The 23,367-nt window shown below is 57.5% G+C and overlaps 1 protein-coding gene across 2 annotated transcripts; it reads right to left on the bottom strand.

Annotated features, from left to right (window-relative positions):
* Positions 1–2,817: 2,817 nt before the first annotated feature.
* On the bottom strand, positions 2,818–22,053 carry GAA (glucosidase alpha, acid). 2 transcript variants are annotated; one of them, XM_009191404.3, is made up of 20 exons: positions 21,946–22,053; positions 18,444–19,018; positions 17,665–17,810; positions 15,474–15,639; positions 15,293–15,389; positions 14,742–14,861; positions 14,544–14,662; positions 14,323–14,454; positions 13,126–13,236; positions 12,359–12,472; positions 12,175–12,259; positions 11,089–11,206; positions 10,505–10,638; positions 10,189–10,340; positions 9,852–10,000; positions 5,560–5,701; positions 4,926–5,075; positions 4,338–4,502; positions 3,890–4,042; positions 2,818–3,424 (listed from the first exon to the last, which is right to left on the bottom strand). In XM_009191404.3, the coding sequence occupies exons 2-20, from the start codon at positions 18,987–18,989 to the stop codon at positions 3,365–3,367; spliced, it is 2,859 nt and encodes a 952-aa protein (XP_009189668.2). In that variant the 5' UTR covers positions 18,990–19,018; positions 21,946–22,053; the 3' UTR covers positions 2,818–3,364. The 2 variants fall into 2 exon arrangements, with proteins under 2 accessions (XP_009189668.2, XP_009189667.2); XM_009191403.3 differs by having other exon boundaries at positions 21,681–21,990.
* Between the last annotated feature and the right edge of the window lie 1,314 nt (positions 22,054–23,367).

Below are 23,367 nucleotides of genomic sequence, written 5' to 3'. Positions count from 1 at the left end.
TTTTGAGAGGCTGAGGCAGGTGGATCACCTGAGATCAGGAGTTCAAAACCAGCCTGGCCAACATGGTGAAATCCCACCTCAATTAAAAATGCAAATAAACTAAAATACAAATACAACTAAAGATCCAATTAACCAGGCGTGGTGGCAGATGCCTGTAATCCTAGCTACTCGGGAGGCTGAGGCAGGAGAATCACTTGAACCCGGGAGGCAGAGGTTGCAGTGAGCCAAGATTGCGCCACTGCACTACAGCCTGGGTGACAAGAGTGAAACTCGGTCTCAAAAAACAAACAAACAAAAAAAAGAGGTGGGGCTATGTTGGGAGGTGATGAGTCCCGAGGGTCCTCCATCCTCATCAGTGGCATTCAGTGCTCAAGGGAGCTTGTCTTCGCCTTCCACCACGATGATGGAGAGTGCGCCGTTCATGATGCAGAGAGCAGCCCTCACCAGACACAGAACCTGCCTCCATCTTGGACTTCCCAGCCTCCAGCCCTGTGAGAAATCCATTTCTGTGTTTATAAATTACCCAGTCTCGGGTATTTTGTTATAGCAGCCAAGGAAGGGTCAGATCCTACAAGGGGCTGAGGCTACAGTGGCCCTGCCGGGCTGGGCGGTGGCACAGAAGGTGAGGACGCTGATGGCCGGTCCAGGCTGGCCGAGGCCACCACTCTCCATCAACCCTGCCTAACCGTCTTGGGTGTCAACTGCAGACCTGGTGGGCCTGGCAGAGTGTTAGGGGAGGATGCCCTCAGCCCCGAGGCCAGGCACGCTGCCGGCCTCAAGATAGATGTCTCTGCTTCTTAACCCCACATGGGACTAGGATGAGGGGAGGAAGTAACATCTGTTATTATCACTACTACATCCACCTTACAGAGGAACTTTAGGGCGCGAGATGACTTAGTGATGTCAATCTGGATGGTAAAAGTGGCACGTGGGGGTCAGACCCTGGCCTGTGACGTGGCAGAAGGGCAGTGTCCGCTTCTATAAAAGCTGACCCAGAAGACAACAGCACTGGTCACCCAGGTAGACACACTGCCCCCCAGGAACATCATGCTGCTCCCCAGGGAAGTCACCGCACTGTCTGCTCCTGGTTTTCAGGAAGGTGTTAAAAGTAATCCATCGCTCTGCAGAGGACTTTGAGGCTGGCCTTTTTTTTTTTTTTTTGAGATGGAGTCTCACTCTGTCGCCCAGGCTGGACTGCAGTGGCGCGATCTCAGCTCACTGCAACTTCCGCCTCCCGGATTCAAGCAATTCTCCTGCCTCAGCCTCCTGAGTAGCTAAGATTACAGGTGCCCGCCACCACGCCCGGCTAATTTTTGTATTTTTAGTAGAGATGGGGTTTTGCCATGTTGGTCAGGCTGGTCTCAGACTCCTGATCTCGTGATCAGGAGGCCTTGGCCTCCCAGAGTGCTGGGATTGCAGGCGTGAGCTTCCATGTCTGGCCTTTTTTTTTGAGATGGAGTCTCACTCTGTCGCCCAGGCTGGAGTGTAGTGGTGCAATCTTGGCTCACGGCAACCTGTGTCTCCCGGGTTCAACTGATTCTTGTGCATCAGCCTTCTGAGTAGCTGGGACTACCGGCACACACCACCATGCCCGACTAATTTTTTTTTTTTTTTTTTTTTTGAGACAGAGTCTCGCTCTGTCACCAGGCTAGAGTGCAGTGGCGCGATCTCGGCTCAGTGCAACCTCCGCCTCCTGGGTTCAAGCAATTCTCCTGCCTTAGTCTCCCGAGTCCAAGTAGCTGGGACTACAGGTGTGCACCACCATGCCCAGCTAATTTTTGTATTTTCAGTAGAGACAGGGTTTCACCATGTTGGCCAGGATGGTCTGATCTCTTGACCTCGTGATCCACCTGCCTTGACCTCCCAAAGTGCTGGGATTACAGGCCTGAGTCACCGCGGCTGGCCTTAATTTTTGTATTTTTAGTAGAGATGAGGTTTCACCATGTTGGCCAGGCTGGTCTTGATCTCTTGACCTCAAGTGATCTGCCTGCCTTGACCTCCCAAAGTGCTGGGATTACAGGTGTGAGCCACTGCGCCCAGCCTAAGCTGACCACTTCTTTGGCCCCACTAATTCTAAGTGATAAAATGAAGTGTCTGACTAGCTAAGGGCAGTGATTTCTCCTGGTATTGTTATTTCAATAAAATGGACTTCTTTCCCTTTCTTTGGGCTCGCCAGGGAGAACCTGGGCCTGAAATCCTCTCTAACTGCATCACTTGGGGACAGATTTCTGGCCTCTGCCTAAGGTCTTAGGCCCCACTGTTGGAAGGCCCCTTCCTTCCAGGCTCCTGTTGTCTACACAGCCCTGGGGGCCACATCTCCCACCACATGCCTGACACCAGGCCCCACTGGACATTCCCCAGTCACCTTAGAGATGGGGGAGGCAGGAGTATGAGGATGAATGGGGAGAGGTGAGGAGGGGAGGGGAGGGGAGTGGAGGTGAGGTGGGGAGGGGAGGGGAGTGGAGGTGACGTGGGGAGAGGAGGGGACATGGGGAGGGGAGGTGAGATGGGATGTGAAGGTGACACGGGGACATGAGGTAGGGATGTGAGATGGGGGGATGGGACACAAAGGTGACATGGGGCTTTAGGTGATGCAGGGATGTGAGGTGACGGGATGTGAGATGGGGACAGCATATGAGGTGACGTCAGGCCTCATGACATGGGGACATGATGCAATGGATGCCGGCTTGAGACAGAGGATGGTGCGCACCCTCCGTGGGAATGTTCGGGGGCCTGCTGAGGACAAAGGAACTGCCTCTGTTCCAGGGCCCCTGGACACATGCTCCCTGCCCTGAATCCCAAAGAGACCGGCAGAAGCTGATTCCAAATGCCCCTTTTATTAAAAATAATTGCACTTCAGATTTAGAATCTCCCGAGTCTTGTGAATTTTCCTGAGTTCCGGGGCTCGCTTGGGGACCAGCAGGCATCCAGCCCTCTGGGCAGCCGGGCTGTGGTGGTGTTGGGGTGGAGCAGCAGGCGCGAGGCAGGAACTGAGGCGCACATCCCACACCTCCATCCGAGCACCCCTTTCTCCAGTGCTGGGGACAGATGGAGGGGGGTGGCTAATGCTGCCCGCACACCGGCAACAGGTGAGGAGGGCAAACCTGACAATCTTACTAACGCAGAGCAGCCCTCCGGGGCCCCGGCCCACGGCGCGATAGAGGGAGAAACCTCTCCTAGACATGTTGGGGGTCAGAGCCCCGGCCCAGGAGGTAGAAACGAGCGATGTGGGAGCTCGGGTCAGTGCTTAGTTCCAGGTGACGCATCCAACCCCCAGGCCCACACATAGCTGCTGCCCACACACAGGCTCTGCTGCCCTGGGGAACCAGTCACCCTCCGGAGAGACTTCACACACTCCGCCCAGCTAAGACCAGCTGATGAGAAACTGCTCTCCCATCAACAGCGAGACAGGGATGTCTAGGACCTGGAAAAGAGAGAGCACAAATGGAGCAGCACGAGATCCCAGCCGCAGCGAGACCCCAGCGCTCAGAAAGCCGCTCCAGCTGGCCCCGAGATCCCAGCAGCAGCCAGGCCCAGTGCTCAGGAGGTGGCTCCGTCCAGCCCTAGGATCCTTTGCGCCCGGTTCCTCCCCAGCAGGCACAGCGGGACCCTGGCTCTCAGTGCGGTCACCCTAACACGTACCGGAAACGCAGTGCTGCTTCAACACGGCTCGAGGGTCGCCATCGTGGCCCCATCACCCACGTGCAGACACAGGAGGACGAAAGGCACAGCCTGTGTGGCCTGACCCTTCCCACTCCTCCCCAAACGCCCCCTTGGGAGGTCCCAGCGTCTCTGCTCCTGGCATCGGGTCACCAGGACCCCCAGCACCTTCTGCCCCCTGCACCATGGCTGGGGGACGGGAGCCCTGTGCCCCTCTGGGCCCTCTTGCCTTGGTGTCGGGGCTGTAGGTGAAGTTGGAGACAGGGGCGCCGTTGGAGAGGACTTGCTGGGGCGCTGTGGCCACGCCCAGGACGGTCACCTTCTGCAGCTGCAGGCCAGCCCCCTCGCTGGTCACATGTACCAGCTCATTCATGACCGTGTTCTGGGCCGAGCAGAGAGAGATGAAAAGACAGAGAATGTGGAGGTGTCAGTAGACAGCTGGGGCAGGGACACCCATGAGAACAGGGACTCATGATGGCTTCAGGGGGACGACCTCCCTCTGTGTAGATGAAAGGGCAGAGTGCACGGTCCCACTGCTCACTCTAGGACCCCGGCCCACCTGGCAGAATGCCCCAGTGGCAGGCAGCCATTGTGGGACCCCCAAGCCCAGCTCTCCTCACCCCTCCTCAACCCCTGGCCGCCCCCTACCCACCAGCCTGAGCAGCCCCAGGACTCACACTCCTGGCCAGGAATATGACCTGTGTGTAGGCCCCTCGCTCCAGCACTTCCAGGCTCTCTCCATCGTCCCAGAACAGCTCCCCTCGGGCCTCCCCACCCTTGGTCAGGGCCACAGCCAGGGCCATGGGCTGCTGGCGGGACTCTGTGGTTGTGAGGCCAGGGCCCTGGAAAGGGAAGGACACGTGATGTCATCATCCCCACCCTGGTGCCTGGGAATGCTAGGCTGGGACAGCACCAGGCTGCCAGGAACTAGGATCTGCAGGAAAGCCTGTGGCCGCAGGGGCTGAGACCCTGTGGTGATGGCCCAAGACCCTCCCCACCTCAAGTGCTATCCCACGGCTGCTGGAGGCCGGGCCCAGCAGAACCTCCACCGTGCAGCCACTGAGCTCCTGCCGACCATACTCCATGCCTTTGCAGGGCTGTGCCCTCCCCACCTCACTGGCCTGGCTGGCTCCTTGGTAACTTACACTGGCGGTGGCGGCCCCTCCGAAGTCCTGCCTGGGTTTCTCCCCCACCATCTCCCTGTGCCTCCCCTGGCTCTGCAGTGTGCTGTCCACGCCCCCACCACAGCCACCTGGATCAGGTACCTGCAGGGGGATGATGTACCCAGCCCGGAGGTGGACGTTGATGGTGTCCAGGGGGGCTGGCAGCGTCACCCACTGCCCCTCGCTGTGGATGGCTGGCTCACGGGGAGCTGCAGGTGGGGGCGGGAGGCTGCCAAGGGCCTCTATTGGCACCTGGAGGGAGATGCTACTTTGAGAAGAATGCTGGGCCGTGCCGAGGCCCCCCATGCTGTCCTCAGGAACCAGGCTCTCTGTCTCCTGGGGCTCCACATGGAGGCCTAGGAGGCCTGGCACAGACGGGCTGAGCTATGACTTCAGGGGCAGACTCAGGGCTCACCGTAGGGACCCTCCTGACCACTGAGTAGGGACAGAGCCTGAGAGGCCTGGGTACGCCGGTTCAGCACAGCCTGTGACGGCCGTGGGACTCAGGGAGGTTCTGCGAGTGGGTCTCAGTCTGCTCATCTGGGAAATGGGGATGGTGTGAGGAGTGGAGGGGCTGATGGGTGCAGACCACCTGGGCTGGGGCCTAGCACACGGCCGGGACTCAACACATATGCTCCTCTTTCCGCCACCTGGTCACACTAACTGGGTGGAGGGGGCAGGTGGGAGGGCCACTCTGGTCTCCTGCCTCCCTGGGGTTTAGGGTCCCCAGACTCACCGTCTCCAGGTCGTACCATGTGCCTGAGGGGAAGTAGCCGGTCACTTCGGCCTTCCCGGCCTGCAGCACTGGGGTGATGAGCAGGGCCTCCCCCCACAGGAGCTGGTGGTCCACAGTCCAGGTGCTAGAGTCCTTGGGGAACCTGCAAGGGGGACGGGCACACAGGCATACGGGCGATGAATGGGATGGGGCTGGCTTTCATGCCCACCCACAGGGAGACACGGGAAGAGAGGCTGAATTCTGCTTTCTGGAGCTCAAGGAGCTGGAGGACTTGGAGGACTCAGGTCAGACAAGCAGGGATGATTGCAGCAGACAGAAGTCAATGCCGGAGCTGGGAGAGGCTGTCTCCCAGGACATTCTGGCAGCTGGGCTCAGGGCAGGAATAGGGGCTTGTACTTGAGGCACCAGGATGGACACAGCACTGGCCTCCCTTTGCTTGCTCACTTATCCTCCAGTGACCAAGGCAGTGCGTGCTCATCGGTCAAGTATTTGGAAAGTACAAAAAAGTATCAACAAAGAGAAAAGATTCCCCCAATCCCACAACCACAGGCAACCTGAATTAACATCTGACAAAAAGATGAATGTGCACATGCAAGCAGCTCTGCGGAAGAGTCTCTGCCTAACGGAGACCGTCCTGCCCTGTGATGCGGCTCTGCCCACGTCCTGTTTCCGGCCCCCGGACGTGCAGGCAGCATCCAGTACTCAGCTATGATCCCTGCATAGATACTCAATTCATGAAGCTTTCATGCCTTTTGAGGTGACTTCTTTAGGCCCTATTTCTATTTGTAAAATTAATGCATCAATTCAATGTGAGTCTCAAAAATACTGACTGATATGTACTGCTGCTTTCCACAAATGTGCCAATGTATATTCCACCCTGCTATTCTGTTCACTGTGTTCTTGCCAGCAAGAGATAGTCTCATTTCCTCTAACGTATTCTAATTCAGAGGCAAAACAAATGGTATCTTTCTGCTTCAAAATATTTCTTGCAAATTACATTTCTTGGAGTGATGTCAGTGAAAATGGTGGAATAAACACCTCTGAAAATCCTTTTCTCTGTAAAAACAGAAACATAGGCAAAAATGGTCAGAATTGACATTTTTAGGACTCTAGAAACTAACCACAGGCTTGCAGTGATCTGGGGAGCGTGTATTTAAGAAAACGGCGGCTGGGCGCGGTGGCTCAAGCCTGTAATCCCAGCACTTTGGGAGGCCGAGGCGGGCGGATCACGAGATCAGGAGATCGAGACCATCCTGGCTAACACAGTGAAACCCTGTCTCTACTAAAAAATACAAAAAACTAGCTGGGCGAAGTGGCGGGCGCCTGTAGCCCCAGCTACTCGGGAGGCTGAGGCAGGAGAATGGCGTAAACCTGGGAGGCGGAGCTTGCAGTGAGCTGAGATTCGGCCACTGCACTCCAGCCTGGGTGACAGAGCGAGACTCTGTCTCAAAAAAAAAAAAAAAAAAAAGAAAACGGCTGAATCTTTGTAAGAACAGCAAGAATCCTCAGCTTAGTTAAGTGCTGAAAATGCTCTCCACCTCGCCCCAGCCACCTGGCAAAGGCTGGGAGACTCACGGATGCCACGTGTGAAGGGTATCTGTCCAATTATCAGCTGTCCACTAAGCTAGTCAAGCAGAGACTTTTGTGGCCACACACAACAAAGAACACAGACCTTATGGAATTAGCGCAAGAAAGTCACCAAACAATCAGCAACAGCAGCGCGGCCTGAGGGGGATGGGGAATCTGATGACCACAGTGGCTGCATTGAAAATGTCCAGTCTGAAGCAAAAATGTATGAGACATGCAAAGAAACAAGAAAGTATGGCCCACAGATGGGGGGAAAGTAGTTAATAAAAACTGTCCCTAAAGAAGCCCAGACATTGGACTTACTAGACAAAGACTTTATGTCAGTTACTTTAAATGTGTTCAAAGAGCTCAGAGAAACCACGGTTAAAGAACTAAAGGAAAGTGTGAGAACATGACTCACCAGATAGGGAATGTCCTTAACAAGAGAAATTTAAAGGAATGAGACAGAAATTCTGGAGTTGAAAAGAGAGCAACTGAAACGAAAAGTTCACTAGAGGGGCTCAACAGCAGATGAGAACAGGCGGAAAAAAGAATCAGTGACCTTGAAGACGGGGCAGTCGAGACTATGGAGTCTGAAGAACAGAAAGAAAACACAACGAGGAAGGAGTCAACAGAGCTGCAGAGACCCCTGGGCACCGTCAAGCATACCAATGTGTGGAACGGGAGACCCAGAGGTAGAAGACAGAAAGGGGCAGAAAAAATATTTTATGAAATAATGGCTGAAAAACCTCCCAAGTTTGATGAAAAACATTAATGCATATGTCCAAGAAGCTCGACAAACTCCAAGATGAAGTCAAAGAGATCTACACCTAAACACACCATCGGAGCTTCAAAGGCCAAAGACAGAGAATCTGGGAAGAGGCAAGACAGAAGCTACTCAGCAGAAACCATGGAGGCCATGGACTGACAAGTTCAGTGTTCAGAGAAATGACCACCAGTCAAGAACTTTACGTTGAGCAGAACTTTCAAAGAATGAAGGAGAGATTGGCTGGGCGCGGTGGCTCATGCCTGCAGTCCCAGCACTTTGGGAGGCTGAGGCGGGCGGATCATGAGGTCAGGAGATAGAGACCATCCTGGCTAACACGGTGAAACCCTGTCTCTACTGAAAATACAAAAAAATTAGCCGGGCATGGTGGCGGGCGCCTGTAGTCCCAGCTACTTGGGAGGCTGAGGCAGGAGAATGGCGTGAACCCGGGAGGTGGAGCTTGCAGTGAGCCGAGATCGTGCCACTGCACTCCAGCCTGGGCAACAGAGACTCTGTCCCAAGAAAAAAGAGAAGGAGAAATTAAGAGACTCTGAAGTCAACAAAAACCGAGAGAATTCATCACCAGCAGAGTGGCCCTACAACAAATACTAAAAGAGTTCCCTCTGTGTAAACGAAAGATGTTAGACAAGAAGTCAAAGCCACGTAAAGAAATAAAAACATGGGTAAAGGTAACTATTGGTAAATATAAAAGGCAGACAGTATGTACAGACGTGGAACAGCACAGAGGAACGAGAGGCAATGGAAACCACATAAAAGCAAAGCTTTTTTACACTATTGAAAGCAAGCTGGCATCAGTTCCGATGAGGCTAAAATTAAGATGTTAATTGTAATCCCTATGGCAACCACTATAAAAAAAATAGTGTAGTGAAAGAAATGACAAGGTCATTAAAATAGTCATTAAAACACAAATTGCGTTTCTTGGATTTCCTGGTGAAGAATGTGTGGATACCATTCGTATCTCCTGTTTTGCAAATAGTGTTCCTCCAGTTTGGTTCTTAGTCTTGGTCTCACCAACATACGAGTTCTCTATCTATTAGGAAGACTGGCTATTTGCCGTTTTATTGACGATGCCTTCTCTGCTGTTACAATCCATGTTCAGAGCAGTTTTAATCTTTTTGTGTTTATATTCAGAGATTTACATTTTTTTTTCTGCTATGGTCAAATAAAGTTTACCTTTTTTTTTTTTTCCCCTAAATGAAACCTTTCCCTTTCTTTTTGCCTTGATACTTAGCCCTCTGCCTCCACAGCAGAGGCACACATTCACTTCTCTTTTCCTGTGGAGTCTTTCACAGCTTAATTTCTTTTTTTTTTTGAGACAGAGTTACACAGGCTGGAGTGCAGTGGCGCGATCTCGGCTTACTGCAATCTCCTCCTCCCAGGTCCTGCCTCAGACTCCTGAGTAGCAGGGACTACAGGCGCCCACCACCACGCCCAGCTAATTTTTGTATTTTTAGTAGAGATGGGGTTTCACCATGTTGGCCAGGCTGGCCTCGAACTCTTGACCTCAGGTGATCCACCTGCCTCAGCCTCCCAAAGTGCTGGGATTACAGGCGTGAGCCACCGCGCCTGGCCTCCACAGTTTGATTTTTGACATCAACTATTTAATTTATCTGGAACTTATGTTTCTATGGTACACAAGAAAAATAAATTGACTTCCGCAAATAGTTAACTATTACCTTACTCTCTGGGAATCCTCCCTCAAACACTGACATGAGGGGCCGTTGTTAGGAACTCCTCGTGTGTACTAAGGCCTGTCTGGGGGATATTACTGGGTTTTCTTGCTGCCCTTCTCCCTTAAGCCAGGCCCAAATGTTGTCTCACTCAGTGGCAACCTGCGGGGTCCTGGGGAACACAGCCCGCAGCAGGACAGGGCTGCCCGGGTGTCACGTGCCCCTCCCCCAGGGCACACATGGGCCACGCCCCTGCCCAGGTCACTCACTCCAGGAAGAGAGGCCGGGCCACGGTCTCCCCAGCGACGTGGGCCTGGTGGAACAGCGTGTAGAGGTGGGGGAGGAGTGCGTAGCGCAGGGTGAGGGCCTTCCTCATGGCCTGCTGGGCCGGCTCGCTGAAACTGTATGGCTCCTGGGGCTGCAGGGCAGGCGGGGGCAAAGGAGGCCTTGGGTCCTGGGCCACGGTCCCCTGGAGTCCCTGCCTCGGGAGACTTGCACTTCCTAACCACCCAGCATGGGGTGCTTCTCCAGCGGGGGAGGGATTCCCAGTGGAGAGTCTGGGGTCAGGGGCATCCCCCACCTGCCACGCCGCCACCCCCACCCTACCAGATTGAGCAGGCCGTTGTGGTTCCGCATAAAGGGGTAGAAGGCCCCCAGCTGGGTCCAGCGCACACACAGCTCCTCTGAGGTGTTGCCCAGGAAGCCGCAGACGTCGGCCCCGACCAGAGGCACCCCCAGCAGGTTAAACTGCAGGATTTCTGGAAAGGCAGAGTCAGGCTGTGCCTCGGCCTGCTGCAGCAGAGCCAGCTCAGGCCAAGGGACCCAGAGCCCTGCCTGCTGAGTGGGCAGGGAGCCCAGGCAAGCCTCCCATAGAGGTCCCCGGCTCTGTTCCGCTGAGCAGACCCTCCTGGTAGGAGCTTACCTGGCACGGAGGCGGTGAGCTGCTCCCAGGAGCTCCACACGTCCCCCGTCCAGTGGCCGGCATATCGGCCGTGGCCAGCAAAGGTCGAGCGGGAGATCACAAATGGGCGTGTCCCCCGAGCCTTCACCAGTGCCCTGGGTGGGTAGGGGACACCATGAGGGCTGTGTGGAGCAGGGTCACCCGGGAACCCTGTCACCAGCAGGGCAGAGCTGGGAGCAAGGAGCTGTCTGTGATGAGGCAGAGGCTAGGGAGGAGGACGGCGAGGCCACTGCTCACGTCTACGGGCACAGCTGCCTCTGTCCAGGACCCCCCCAGCCTCACAGGAGTCATGAGGTCCCCGCTGATGCAGACTCCCTGTCAGCATCCAGGGTCCTTCCTCTCCAAGCTTCAGGTGTGAAGTGGGAGGGAGCTCTCCAGCTTCAGGCTGGGGTGCAGGCAGCGGGTGGGGACAGCACTCAGGCTGCCAGCAGACCCCGGGTGGTCTGGGCCTCTGCTTTTCCTCCTCCCTGAGGCCCTGCAGAGGCCCCGACCTTATGGGACAGGCTGTGAGGGCAGAGCCCAATGGGGAGGGACAGGGCCCTCACCTGTAGGAGGCGATGGCTTCAGTCAGGCCGTAGAGGTTGTGCAGGTTGTAGTGTGTAGAGAGGAACTGGTGGCTGGAGGCACAGATGGTGGCCGCCTGGAGGGTCCCCCCAACCACCCCTGGAAGAGGCAGGGGCTGGTTTCCAGGGAGCTTCCTCCTGGCAGGCTCCAAGGTGCCCTCCCTGCCCCCCACCTCCCGGGAGCCCCTGTGCAGGTCGCTGCCTCTTCAGGCTGGCACTGGAGGTGCACCTGCAGCCGCTCCCCATGCCCCTGTGGGGTTGGTGTTGCCCTGGGAACCCGGGGCACATCCTGCACCATCTCCACTGCTTCCAAGACAAGGCCGGGTGGGTGCTGGGGGCTGGGCTCTGCAGACCCCCAGACTTCACATCCACCGTCTCTTAGCCCGTTCCAAGCATCCCCCTGCCTGTTTACCTAAGCTCCAAACCCCACCCTCTGACTGATTCTTTGCTTGGCCAAGCTACAGCCTCAGGCCCCCAAACCTTCTCCCAGGCCCATCTGTGTACTTCCTTGTAAAACACAGTTTCTGCCATTCCTGCTAAGTCAGTTTGGCAAGAAGCCCCATTCCTCCACTACCCCTCAGGGGACGTCTGGTCACCCCGGCCTGTCTTCGGCAAGAATCTTGCTGGGTCAGTTTAGCCGGAATCCCCCTGACCCCCATGCTTCCTCTTGGTAATTCCCACCTCTGACCCCCACCCTGCTCCCTGGCTAGAAACCCACTTGCCCGCGCTGCATTCGAGTGGGGCCTGACCTCTCCCCACGTACGGGTAGGTCCCCACTTCGTGGTCCCTGCGCCTATCGAGACTGCCCTGAGTCAAGTCGGCCTCACTGTGCTCTGGCAAAGCACCCCGAGCAGCGCTTCCTCCGGCAGGGCCTGGGCCTCTGCACCCACCCTGTCCTCACTGCTTGGCTGAGTCTCCCTGCCTGAGCCTTTCTCCTGGGGTTCCCCTCCCGCCCCTTTCCTGGCTGGCCCATCTGCTTCTCAGAGATGAGGGCGCTCAGTCGCCCAGGCCAGACAAGGGAGTCTCTGGTTTGATGAAGTCCCCAGGGTAGGTGGGGGGTGAGCTGACCAGGCACGTAGGGTGGCTCCTCCAGCTCATTGTGGGGGCAGCCGTCCTCAGAGCCCCTGATGAAGTTGGAAGGCTCGTTCATGTCCTGCAAGAGAAGCTCTGCTGGTGGGTGACTCTGCCCAGAGTGAGGAGGGTGGGGTAGTCCCCAGGGGCCTTGGGCATGCTCGGGAGGGGCCACACTTACAATCCACATGCCGTCGAAGGGCACCTGGTCATGGAATTCAGCCACCATGTCCTCCCACCAGGCCAGGGCTGCGGGGTTGGTGAAGTCAGGGAAGGCAGTGGACCCAGGCCACACCTGGACAACGAGAGGCTGGAGTGGGGAGACCCGGCCCCACCCAGGGCCTGCACGGAAGCCCCACCGAGCCTCAGCCCGAGCAGAGGGGCAGCCTCACTCTTACGGGATGCCCACATTTGTAAATCTGAGGGACCTGCACCCTGGGGGTCAACGAGTAGCTCTTTCTACACAAGGAACTGATGCGGGGCCAAGGGGCCTCAGCCTGGGGAAAACAAGGGGCCACCCCCAACACGACACCCTGGGGCTGGGCTTCAGAACCAGAGAGCGTCAGGGAGAAGGGCAGTGGAGACAGCGCCATATAAGCCCTGCCAGGGAATCTCACATTCGCACCAGACCCTCCCTAGCTGCTCCCTCAGCGGGGGCCCTGCCCAGACTGGGAGGACAAGGAGGACCCTGAGGCTTCACTGAGGGTCTGCAGAGCTTGTGCCTGGGCCAGGCCCAGCTGCCCATGAAGTCAAAGGCCTGCTGATGGAAGAACTCACGGGGGCATTCCTTGCAGGAGCCACCATCGTCATGGGCCACTGTGGCCCCTCCTCTCAACTCTCCCACTGGGTGTGCTGGCTCCTCAAATCCCACCCTCTTCCTGAGCAGCTGCCGGCTCCTCCTGGCTGGAGGCCTCTGCTTTCCAACCCGTCCCCTGGACCCTCGCCTACCTTCCCGATCAGTGGCTGGCCGGTCTCATTGGTGATGAAAACTCCCCTCCGCAGACCCTCGTCGTAGGGTCTGTAGCTCCCGGCAGGGCCCGAGCTGCTGATGGCAGGATCCTGGGAAGAGAGAAACCCGTTAAGGTAAGGGTGGCCCAGAGCCCTGGCGCCAGCCACGGGGAAAACGGGAAACTGAGACAGTCAGAGGACGAGGCAGGGGATGACATCATGCGTGTGTACAGCACGCCTGCCTGTGTACCTGCACACGCCCGCCTGGAGAGGAGCCAGGGCCAGGGGAGTCAGGACCAGCTGGCTGATGAGGGGCATGCCGGAATGGAAGCTTTACCTTTTCTTTAAACCTCTAGAGTTTCCCAAGTGTTCTACAGTAATCACTTTTCTTTTACAATTAAAAAAAACGTGAGAAAGAAGAAGTCTGTGTTTCCACTCCTGCTCCTAGGGACTACTAATGTTTGCTGCCTGCAGAGGGCAGGGCTGGAGACGGGCAGCGTCAGCACAGCCCCACGTCTCATCGGCGCTTCCTCTGCGGCAGCGGACCTTCCCGGCAGGAGCGGTTGGGTCTTTTCAGCTCGCCCTGCCCACCTCCTCCTCTGGCCATCATGCCGGGCACCAGGACTTGGGCTGGACCAGTCCACAAACTGCATCCTTCTGGCTGTGGGACTGGCTCAGGGAAGGACCTCTTTGTGCTTGTTGACTCAAGAGTCCTGCCCTGGGCTTTTCTATGGGAGCTGACGGGAAGAAGTCTCCGCTCTGTGGTGCCAGCATGAGGGCCGGAAGCTGGAAGCTGCCCTCACTCACGTCGTCCTTTCCAGGGATTCAGAGCCGGCCTGAAGGACAGGCAGAAGGCACACGGAGCTTCCACAGTTCCCGCGTTACCCGCACCCAGGTCCATCCGGTCCTCCACTTTCCAGGACCAGGCGACATCAGCTTATCGTGCCTCTGGCCTTTCGCTTTAAGGCAGTTCACGTAACCTACATCTGACAGAACCCGTTTCCAGGGACCCTCAAGCCCGACCTCCCTGGACAGCAGGGGCCAAGCCTGCCAACTTGATACTCCCTCGATATCACAAAGACCCTCAGAAAACATCCTCGATGACCACACAGGCACGAGGATGATGCCACACAGAGGAGCCACCACTGGGCACCGGGCGGCCCCCTTCCCAAAGACCCACAGCGTGGGGGCACACACCACAATCATCACGTAGCGCCGGCCGCCCTGGTGCAGCTCCTGCACCATGGCTGGGAAGTCCCGGAAGCCATCCTTGTTGAACGTGAAGTCCCTCCGGGAGTCCATGTAGTCCAAGTCATTCCACTGGACGTCCTGCAGCCACAACACGGGACCGTCTGCTGGGGCCTGAGGAGACGCGTCCCAGCCAGCCCCTCGCCTCCCCTGCCACCACCCCAGCTTACCAGGGGGAAGTGGGCCCTGGTCATGTTCTCCACCACCTGGCGGGTGATGGCGGTGGAGGAGTAGCCCCAGCGGCACAGGTGGAAGCCCAGGCCCCAGTATGGTGGCATGAACGGGTATCCTGCAGGCCAACACCGACTTCATGAGTGAGGCGGGAGGCAGCCTCGGGGTGGGGGCTGCGGCCAGGGAGCAGGACCTACCCACAACATCCAGGTACTGCCGCACCACGCTCTTGGGCTCTGGGCCCAGGAAGATGTACACATCCAGGATCCCACCTGTCGACCTCCAGCTAAGGGCAGGGCTCGGCTGCAGGACCACATCTGGAAGGGAAGCAGCTCTGGGGTTTGGGGACAGATTCTTCACCTGAAGGGCTCTGCACCCCACAGATGGGCCAACCACAGGCGGACAGCAAGGCTCTCTCCCCATGGGGGGCTCAGAGTGGCCTGGGGAAGCCGTGTTAAGCCTGACTCAGGAGGAACCTGGCACGGGACGGAAAGATACGTGGCCCCAGCCCACCTCCAGGCAGGACCCCAGAACCCTCCTTAGGAGCACAGAAGGCCAGAGCTGGGAGAGGCATCAGCCCATGGGACTCATTTCCCAGAAAACACGAGGCCCAGCACTGTGCCCAGGGCCCCTCATGTGGACCTCCAGTCTCCAGGGCAGGCAGCACGGAGAAGACCCGGCCCGGGCACTGGGTGGCGGGCAGCATGGAGGAGACCCCAGCCCAGGCGCTGGGCGGTGGCCAGCTTACCCATGGCATTGCTGTTCAGCAGGAACACCCCATGTGCCGACCCGCCATCCTCCAGCGCCAGGTAGAAAGGGTGAGACCCGTAGAGGTTCGCACCGGGCTGGGACATGCAGGAGACAGCGCTTCAGCACCTGTGCTCCCCAGCTCTATGCCCCCGCCCGCTGCCTGCTGCCCACTGCTGTACCGTGGGCGCGAGGTCCCGGTTCCACAGGGTGATCCTGGTCCAGCTGGTGCTGAGCATCAGGGGACTGAGGTGCTCGGCGAGTCCTGTGATGTACTGCGAGGGCAGCGAGGTGGACAACTGAAGGAACTGGTCCGCAAAGAACAGGGGCGCCACCGTCGTGTTCAGCCTGCAGGACAGAGGCCAGCCAGGCTTGCTCACACCCAAGGGGCCAGACGAGCCCGAAAGCACCCAGAGAGCACCCCCAGGCCCTGGTGCCCTGGGAGGGCGGAGTGGCCTGGCCAGCCCTGCAGCACATTGACCCTGGGACAGGTGGCCGTGCCAAGCCCTGTAGCCCTTGGCACCCTGGCACCAGCATGATAAACACTCAGGGCACATCAGAAGAGGTGCACTGCCTGGCTGGGCCCACACCACCCCGATGGGCCCCCAAGTGACTGACCTCCAGGAACCAGCCGGCACCAGAACTGTCCCATGAACCCTGACCCCAAGCAAGGCTAGGCAGGGGCTGAACAGAACCTTTCCAGGCCTAGGAGCTTGTGGCCAAAGTCCTCCCAGATCCAGGCCCAGCCATGCCCCAGAGGGACCCCTGGGGTTTGCTGGGGGTCAAGTGCAAGGCAAACAGCACCTCCAAGGAATGAAAGCCACAGATAAGCCCCGTCCACAGGAAGCCGTGTCCTCTGTTAACACATCACAGCTAATTTCACAGGACGTGCTCACACCACACCCACCATCCCCTGTGCAAGACTCTACGCTGACTGCTTTGACGGCCGGAATCTGTCAAGATGCCTGTCTGTTGTTTGTTTTTTGAGACGGGGTCTCAGTCTGTCACCAAGGCTGAAGTGCGGTGGCAAAACCATGGCTCACTGCAACCTTGTAGAACGCTGGGCTCAAGGGATCCTCTTGCCTCAGCCTCCTGAGTAGCTGGGACCACAGGCATGTGCCACAACTCCTGGCTAATTTTTTATTTTTATTTTTAGAGATGGGGTCTCGCTATGTTGCCCAGGCTGGTCTTGAATTCCTGGGCTCAAGTGATCCTCCCACCTTGGCCTCCCAAAGTGCTGGAACTGCAGACACGAACCACCACACCTAGCCTGATAAGATGCTTTGACAAACTTCTCTTGGGTCTCTCTACTCAGAGGTCACCGCAGAGAGACCACCCCTGTGCCCTGCATCTGCACAGCTGGCTTCCAGAGTGGCCCCCCTTCCCCCTGCGTCTGCACAGCTGGCTTCCAGAGAGGCCACCCCTGCCCCTCCATCTATGCAGCTGGCTTCCAGAGAGGCCACCCCTGCCCCCAACATCTGCACAGCTGGCTTACAGAGAGGCCACCCCTGTCCCCTGTGTCTGCACAGCTGGCTTCTAGAAGAGCCATCCCTGCCCCCATGTCTGCACAGCAGGCTTCTAGAGGGGCCATCTCTGCCCCCACCATCTGCACAGCTGGCTTCCACAGGGGACATCTCTGCCCCGTGTCTGCACAGCTGGCTTCTAGAAGGGCCTTCCCTGCCCCGTGTCTGCAGAGCTGGCTTCTAGAAGGGCCTTCCTGCCTGCAGTCTGCAGAGCTGGTTTTCAGAAGGGCCTTCCCTCACCTGCAGCATCTGCAGAGCTGGCTTTAGAGGCTTTCTGTGTGGCTGCTCCCCTGGACACTATGTCTGCACGGACTTACGAGGAGCCATTGTGTGACCATCCCCGGGAGCAGGATCCAAACCACCCAGCACACGCAGGGTCAGCGCATGAACACTGAGTAAATGAATGAGCAAAACGAGAAAAACACGATTCCGAAGGCGACTTCTCTTAAGGTTAAAAGCAAATCCAAGCGCTGTCGTTCCTGAGCGTTTTCCTGAGTTAAATGACAAGCAGGGACTTGGTCAGTCCTGAGCACGTGTTTACGTGGGATTTAGACCTACGTGAGTAAAACACCCAGGCAGCGCTCTGTGAGAAACATCGCCCTCCCCATCACGTTCGGGAAACACGCGTCGCCCACACGTCGCCCTCCCCATCACGTTCGGGAAACACGCGTCGCCCACACGTCGCCCTCCCCATCACGTTCGGGAAACACGCGTCGCCCTCCCCATCGCGCGGGAAACACGCGTCGCCCTCCCCATCGCGTTCGAGAAACACGCGTCACCCTCCCCATCGCGTTCGAGAAACACGCGTCGCCCTCCCCACCAGGGTGCTGACACAGAGCCCAGAACTCACAGCACGCGGCCGTCCAGCTGCCGGCGCACGATCACCCCGAAGGGCTCCTCGGAGAACTCCACGCTGTAGAGTGGGGACAGTGCCCGGCTGGGGACACGCGGGGTCTCCAAAGGCACCTCGTAGCGCCTGTTAGCGGGATCTTTGATCTACAAGAAACAGGGGTGTATCGATGTCCCCCACAGCCCCCTTACTCTCCAGAGAAGAACCCACACCCCAAGGACAGGGTCAGGTCCTGGTGCAGTCGCACATGGGTGTGGGACTATGGGCAGTGCATTCAACCTCTCTGAGCCTCAGCTTCCTCATCTGCAGAGCCAGGAGGAGGATGCGTCCCCCAGGATGGAGGTAAAATACAGAACACCTGATAACTCTGAATTTCAGATAAACAAAAGCAGCTTTTCTAGTATAAATACATCCCAAATATTGCATTCTTATGCTAAAAAACAAAGTCATGCCTGGGGTATCTGCAATTTGGGTTTACTGGGCATCCTGTTTTCATTCGCAACCTCTGGCAGCCCTACTCTACCTGATCCAGCTTTTCACAAAGATGAATGTGCCCCAAGTCCTGCCTTCTGGAGCACCTGTCACTGTGGTGTCCCCACCGCTCCCCGAAGGGCGCTGCCGTGTCTGCTCACACCTTTGCTCCCAGCAAGGGCCCAGCACACGGTGGTGCAACATGCACCCCACCCTTGTGAGGTGCGTGTGTGTCGCTGTCCACATGCACCCTCTGCCCCCGCCCCCGCCTCTGCCCCCGCCCCCGCCTCTGCCCCTGCCCTGCCTACTGTGAAGTGGAGGCGGTTCTCAGTCTCCATCATCACGTCCAGCCGCAAGGTCAGGATGTCCTTGGGGAAGAAGGTGGGGGTGGTACGGGTCAGGGTGGCCGTGTAGCCCATTTCAGAGGCACTCAGGTTCTCCAGCTTGTAGCTGGGGTAGCTGGGTGGGAAGAAGCACCAGGGCTGTCCCATCTGGGCTCTCCGCAGCCCCTGCTTTGCAGGGATGTAGCAGCAGCCGCGGGCCTCGCACTGTTCCTGGGTGATGGCCTTGTCAGGGGCACAGTCGAAGCGGCTGTTGGGGGGGACGTCGCACTGTGTGGGCACTGCTCTGGGACAGCCGGGGTGTGCCTGGGCATTCTGGGGCCCTGGCCTGCTGGCTCCCTGCTGGCGAGCTGGGCGAGTCTCCTCCAGGACCGAGGAGGATCCACTCAGCTCTCGGGGAACCAGCAGGAAATCATGGAGCAGGATGTGTCCCAGGAGCGCAGCGGTGGCCAAGGACACAAGGGCACAGACGGCCAGCAGCCGGCGGGAGCAGAGCGGGTGCCTCACTCCCATGGTAGACGACCCGGACAGCTCCTGGAGGCCTGCAGGAGAAGAAAGCTGGTTCAGCAGGTAGGCAGGAGGGCCGGCACTCACGGGGCTTTCAAAGCAGCTCTGAGACATCAACTGTGGCTGGCACTGCAGCACTCAGGCAGGTGGGGTAAGGCGGCCAGGGTGGGTGCTGCAGTGCTGTCTCGAATGGGGAGAGGGCCAGAAGGAAGGGCAAGAAAACTCCAGCAGGGGAGTGCAGAGCACTTGCACTGTCTGCTAAAATGTTACAAATCAAACACGCTTAGAATGTCCAGAGGAAGACCAGCAAGACAGGTGGACACTTGAAACGGGCCAAACAGCTGTCGCCTGGGCCAGAGTGCTGTGGAGAGATCTCAGCTCACTGCAACCTCCACCTCCTAGACTCAAGCAATCCTCCCACTTCAGCCTCCTGAGTAGCTGGGACTATAGGCACACACCACCGTACCCGGCTAATATTTTTGTATTTTTGTAGAGATGGGATTTCGCCATGTTGCCCAGGCTGGTCTCGAACTCCTGAGCTCAAGTGATCCACCCGCCACTCGGCCTTCCAAAGTGCTGGGATTTCAGGGGTGAGCCACCACGCCTGGCTGGGAGCCCCAGTTCTGCATAAAGGTGTGGCCTGGTCCACTGGGTGTCAGTGGAAGTGATTCTGGCAACTCATATGTCCTTAGGGAGACCCGACACCTTCCCCTGCTCTCTTTCCTATTGACTGGTGCACGGATATACCACAGTGGGGAATCCCGGGCACTGCAGCTGAGGGTGACACTCTAGGGGTGGCAAAGCCACAAAAGAGACAGGACTTAATCTCTGGCGACTTTGCAGATCAGAACCCTTCCCAGCCACTGAGGCACGTGGGGGAGAAACAGTCTCGTAACAGTGGCTGCACCTGGAGCCTCAGATACAGACAACAAGGATGTCGCGTGCAGATGAGATACAGCGGTTTGCGTTCATGACTGCTGGTAAGATTAACAAGCGCCAGCTCCCTTTGTTTTGCTTGTCTGTACATTAGCATCTTATGACAAACATTCTATTAGTCTGGCTCCTCCCAGGAGCAGCGGGAACCCACATGCGATTCAATATGCACGCATTTTAATAGGGGAGTACTTTGACGTGTGTAATACACCATGGGGAGCGAGTGGGGAAGGCTGGGAGAGCCACTGCACCTATGCAAGTCTGACCCCAAGGGAAGGAGGAAGAAGGTGTCCTAGGAGCAAGGCCATGGGGGAGGAATGCAGGGAGGTCCTCAAACCAAAGTCAGCCATCAGAGGGGTCTGTGTCTCTGAGGAACGGGCCTTGGAGCAGAGGCAGGGAAGGATTTCAGAATGCCGCCCCTGGCCAGGGAAGCTCCCTGGAGCAGAGGACCGTGAAACTTTCTCCGGTACTGGGAGCTGGTCACACACCAGGAAGAAGTGAACTCAGGGCCCGAGGGAGTCTGACCTGTCATGTCACGTTACAGAAGGCTGGGCTGGGAACACTCTGCCCCCGGCCGGACTTGGTGTTCCACCGTGGGCCACTGGTAAATTAGGGCTCTCTGGGCTGGAGGGTGAAACATTTTACCCACACTTCTGACATCTCATGTGTAGGGTTTTTCTCACGCCCATCAATTCTGCAACTTTCTGGACATGGCTGGCTGTCCTACGATTCAATTCAATCCTGACGCTACTTGGAGTCAGCGCAGACTCCACAGGTTAAGGGCGGAGTCCCACAAGACTGCCCTCACTTCAGAGGCCAATGGCAAACCCCAGGTTGTCACTTGCACTTTTGATCAACTAGTTATAAACTCAGGGGTTCCCAGGACTCCCTCTTCAGGGTCACAGAACTCAGGGAAGTGCGTTTCTTACATTTGCTGGTTTATTACAAAGGTTAAAACTCAAGACAGCTATATGGAAGAGATGCGTGGGGCCTGGTGTGGGGTGGGGGCACTGATTCCGTGCTCTCTGCTCGCACCACCCTCCAATGCGTTGGTGTGTTCAGCAACCCGGAGGGAAGCCCTCTGATCCCTGTGCGTTTTTCTGGGGCTCCATTATGCAGGCATGGTTGACTAAGCCACTGGTGATTAACTCAATCTCCAGCCCCTCACCCCTTTTCCATTCCAACTAGTCATCAGGCCTTGGTCTTTCTGGCCATCTGCTTTCATCACGAAGCCACCTGGTGTCCCCAGTCATCAGTCACCTCATTAGCAAAAGGCTCTCTCATCACTCGGTTTCCAAGGGTTTTAGGTGCTGTGTGCCAGCAACCAGGGACAAAGACCAGAGACAGTCACCCCTGGCCTGGCCTAAGGGGGTCTTTGTGATTCAGACACTCAGATCTCAGAGCTGGCCCCGGGGGCCCTCACTCAGACCACGGTGTCCTCACTCCCCAGGGATTCAGACCCAGTCATGTGTGTCCTGCAGGAGCGGGAGAGGTGGCTCGGTCCCCGCCAGGACTGAGCACTGCATCAATCAAAAGGGGAAAGCCTAGAAACGGGAAGACGCAGCCTTCAGCCCCAGCCCGACACAGGAGGGCGGCTCCCCGTTCAACTCTGAGCTGAACTCAGATAAAGACAGCGAGGAATAGATAGAGGTCCGGGGCTCAAGCTCCGCTCAGGGAAAGAGGCTGGGGGCGCGGCTAGGCGGGTTCAAACCCGCTTCTGGGGTGTTACCGCCGGCAGCGCGGGGCAGACGTCAGGTGTCTCACCCGCTCCGTGCCTCAGTTTCCCCGTCAGCTGCGGCCCGCGCAGAGCCTCCCTCGCTGAGCAACGGGCGGACGAGGAGAACCTAGAGGTGTCCGGGGTCCTTTGCGTCACCAAGATCACTGTCCCACCTGCTGCCTCATCCCCGGCCTCCACCCGCGGCCCCGGCGACAACCTCAGCTTTCCCACCTGAGAGGCCGCGCGGGCAGCCGACTGCCCTACCCAACCGTCCCTCGCTCAGGGAGGCCCCGCAGCCCCGGCCCCGCTCACCTCCGCGCACGCGCGCCCCGGCAGCCCACGGAGACTCCGGGGTCGCGCCCGGGGGCGCGCAGAGGCGGGTCACGTGACCGACGGGCGCTCGTCGCGGGGCGGGGCCGCGGTGGGTCACGTGACGCGGCCTCCCGCGCAGGCGCCCGAGGCAAGGGTGCGCGTCTGCGGTGCGCCTCAGCAGTGGCGGGCTCGGGCAGAGCGGGCCTGGGCGCGTCTTCGCTCTCGGAGGGGGTCGCGGGATCGCGTCTGGCTGCGCGTTCGGCGTCCCGCGGGGAGAGGCCTACGCGTGCTGCCCGCTGCCAGTTCCTCTTGGGTCAGAGATGGGGCGAGGCCCCCGCTGGCGCAGTCCCGGCCCGGTCCCCGGTCCCCGTGGGGTCGGAGATGGGGCGTGGTCCCCACTGCCCCAGTCTGGGTCCCAGCAGCTCGTAGGGCTTTGTAAGGGGCTCGCCCAGCCGCGTCTTGCGCCCGGGGATTCCTCCTGCCAACACGTCCCGAGGGCGTCGTCGGAAAGGCGGCCAAAGGCGCTCGGCGCCAAGTTAGAAACAGCCAACATTTGGAAAGTCCTTAAGTGTGCTCCATAACTCACACTGATTCCAGAAAGAAATAATCAAAACATTGTGATAACCCATAAAACTGACACAGGGGGAATTTTTTCATAAAATGAGAAAATGCTTACATTAAGAGGAACACATTTTTAGGTGTGAGATACAAAAAACACACGCTATAACCTTAACTTGCCTAATAAAATGTATGTGCAGAAAAATACAAAAGGAGCCACACCAAAACACGGAGGTGGTGTCCCTGGCTAGCGGCATAGGAGCACTAAAAGCCCCGCTTCCAGCTTGCAGTGAGCAGAGATGGCGCCACTGCACTCCAGCCTGGGAGACAGAGCGAGACGCTGTTTAAAAAAAAAAAAAAAGCCCCCCATTCCACCTCTGTTGTGGTTTCTGTATTTCTACAATGTTTTAGAATAAGTAAGCCTTACTCAGAAAGGCTTAGATATTCAGAAAAAAAGATTTTATTCTTCTACTGATACGTTTGAAAGAGAAATTATTTTGTAGAGCATTTTCCCTTTAAACTGCAAAGAAGCCCCAAGGTCATTGGTACTTGGAAGTCCAGGGAGAAAGAGCGCTGGTTAATGATGGAGAAGAGATAGGTGGGCAGACTGGGGCATAGTCCCTTGGTGTGGATGCCCCAGCGTGCTCTTATTTCAGTGCTTACCCTGTTATGTGTGTCTGGGGCCACTGACTTTCTCCTGCAAGTTGTGGATCTGAATTTAACTCAAATGGGGACGTGGGGGCAGGAAAAGGGGCCTGAGCTTTCTAAGGGGTGGGGTGGGAAAAACTGGAAAAGAAGGTGGTTTATGGGTTTTCAGATGCACCTAGTAGAGGGAAGTGCTGGGGAGAAGCAGTCTCCCAGGCC

Source organism: Papio anubis, chromosome 17 (genome assembly GCF_008728515.1).
Source record: "Papio anubis isolate 15944 chromosome 17, Panubis1.0, whole genome shotgun sequence".
Lineage (NCBI taxonomy): Eukaryota > Metazoa > Chordata > Mammalia > Primates > Cercopithecidae > Papio > Papio anubis.
Note: the sequence above shows the minus strand (reverse complement) of the source record. Positions and strands in the feature narration are given on the sequence as shown.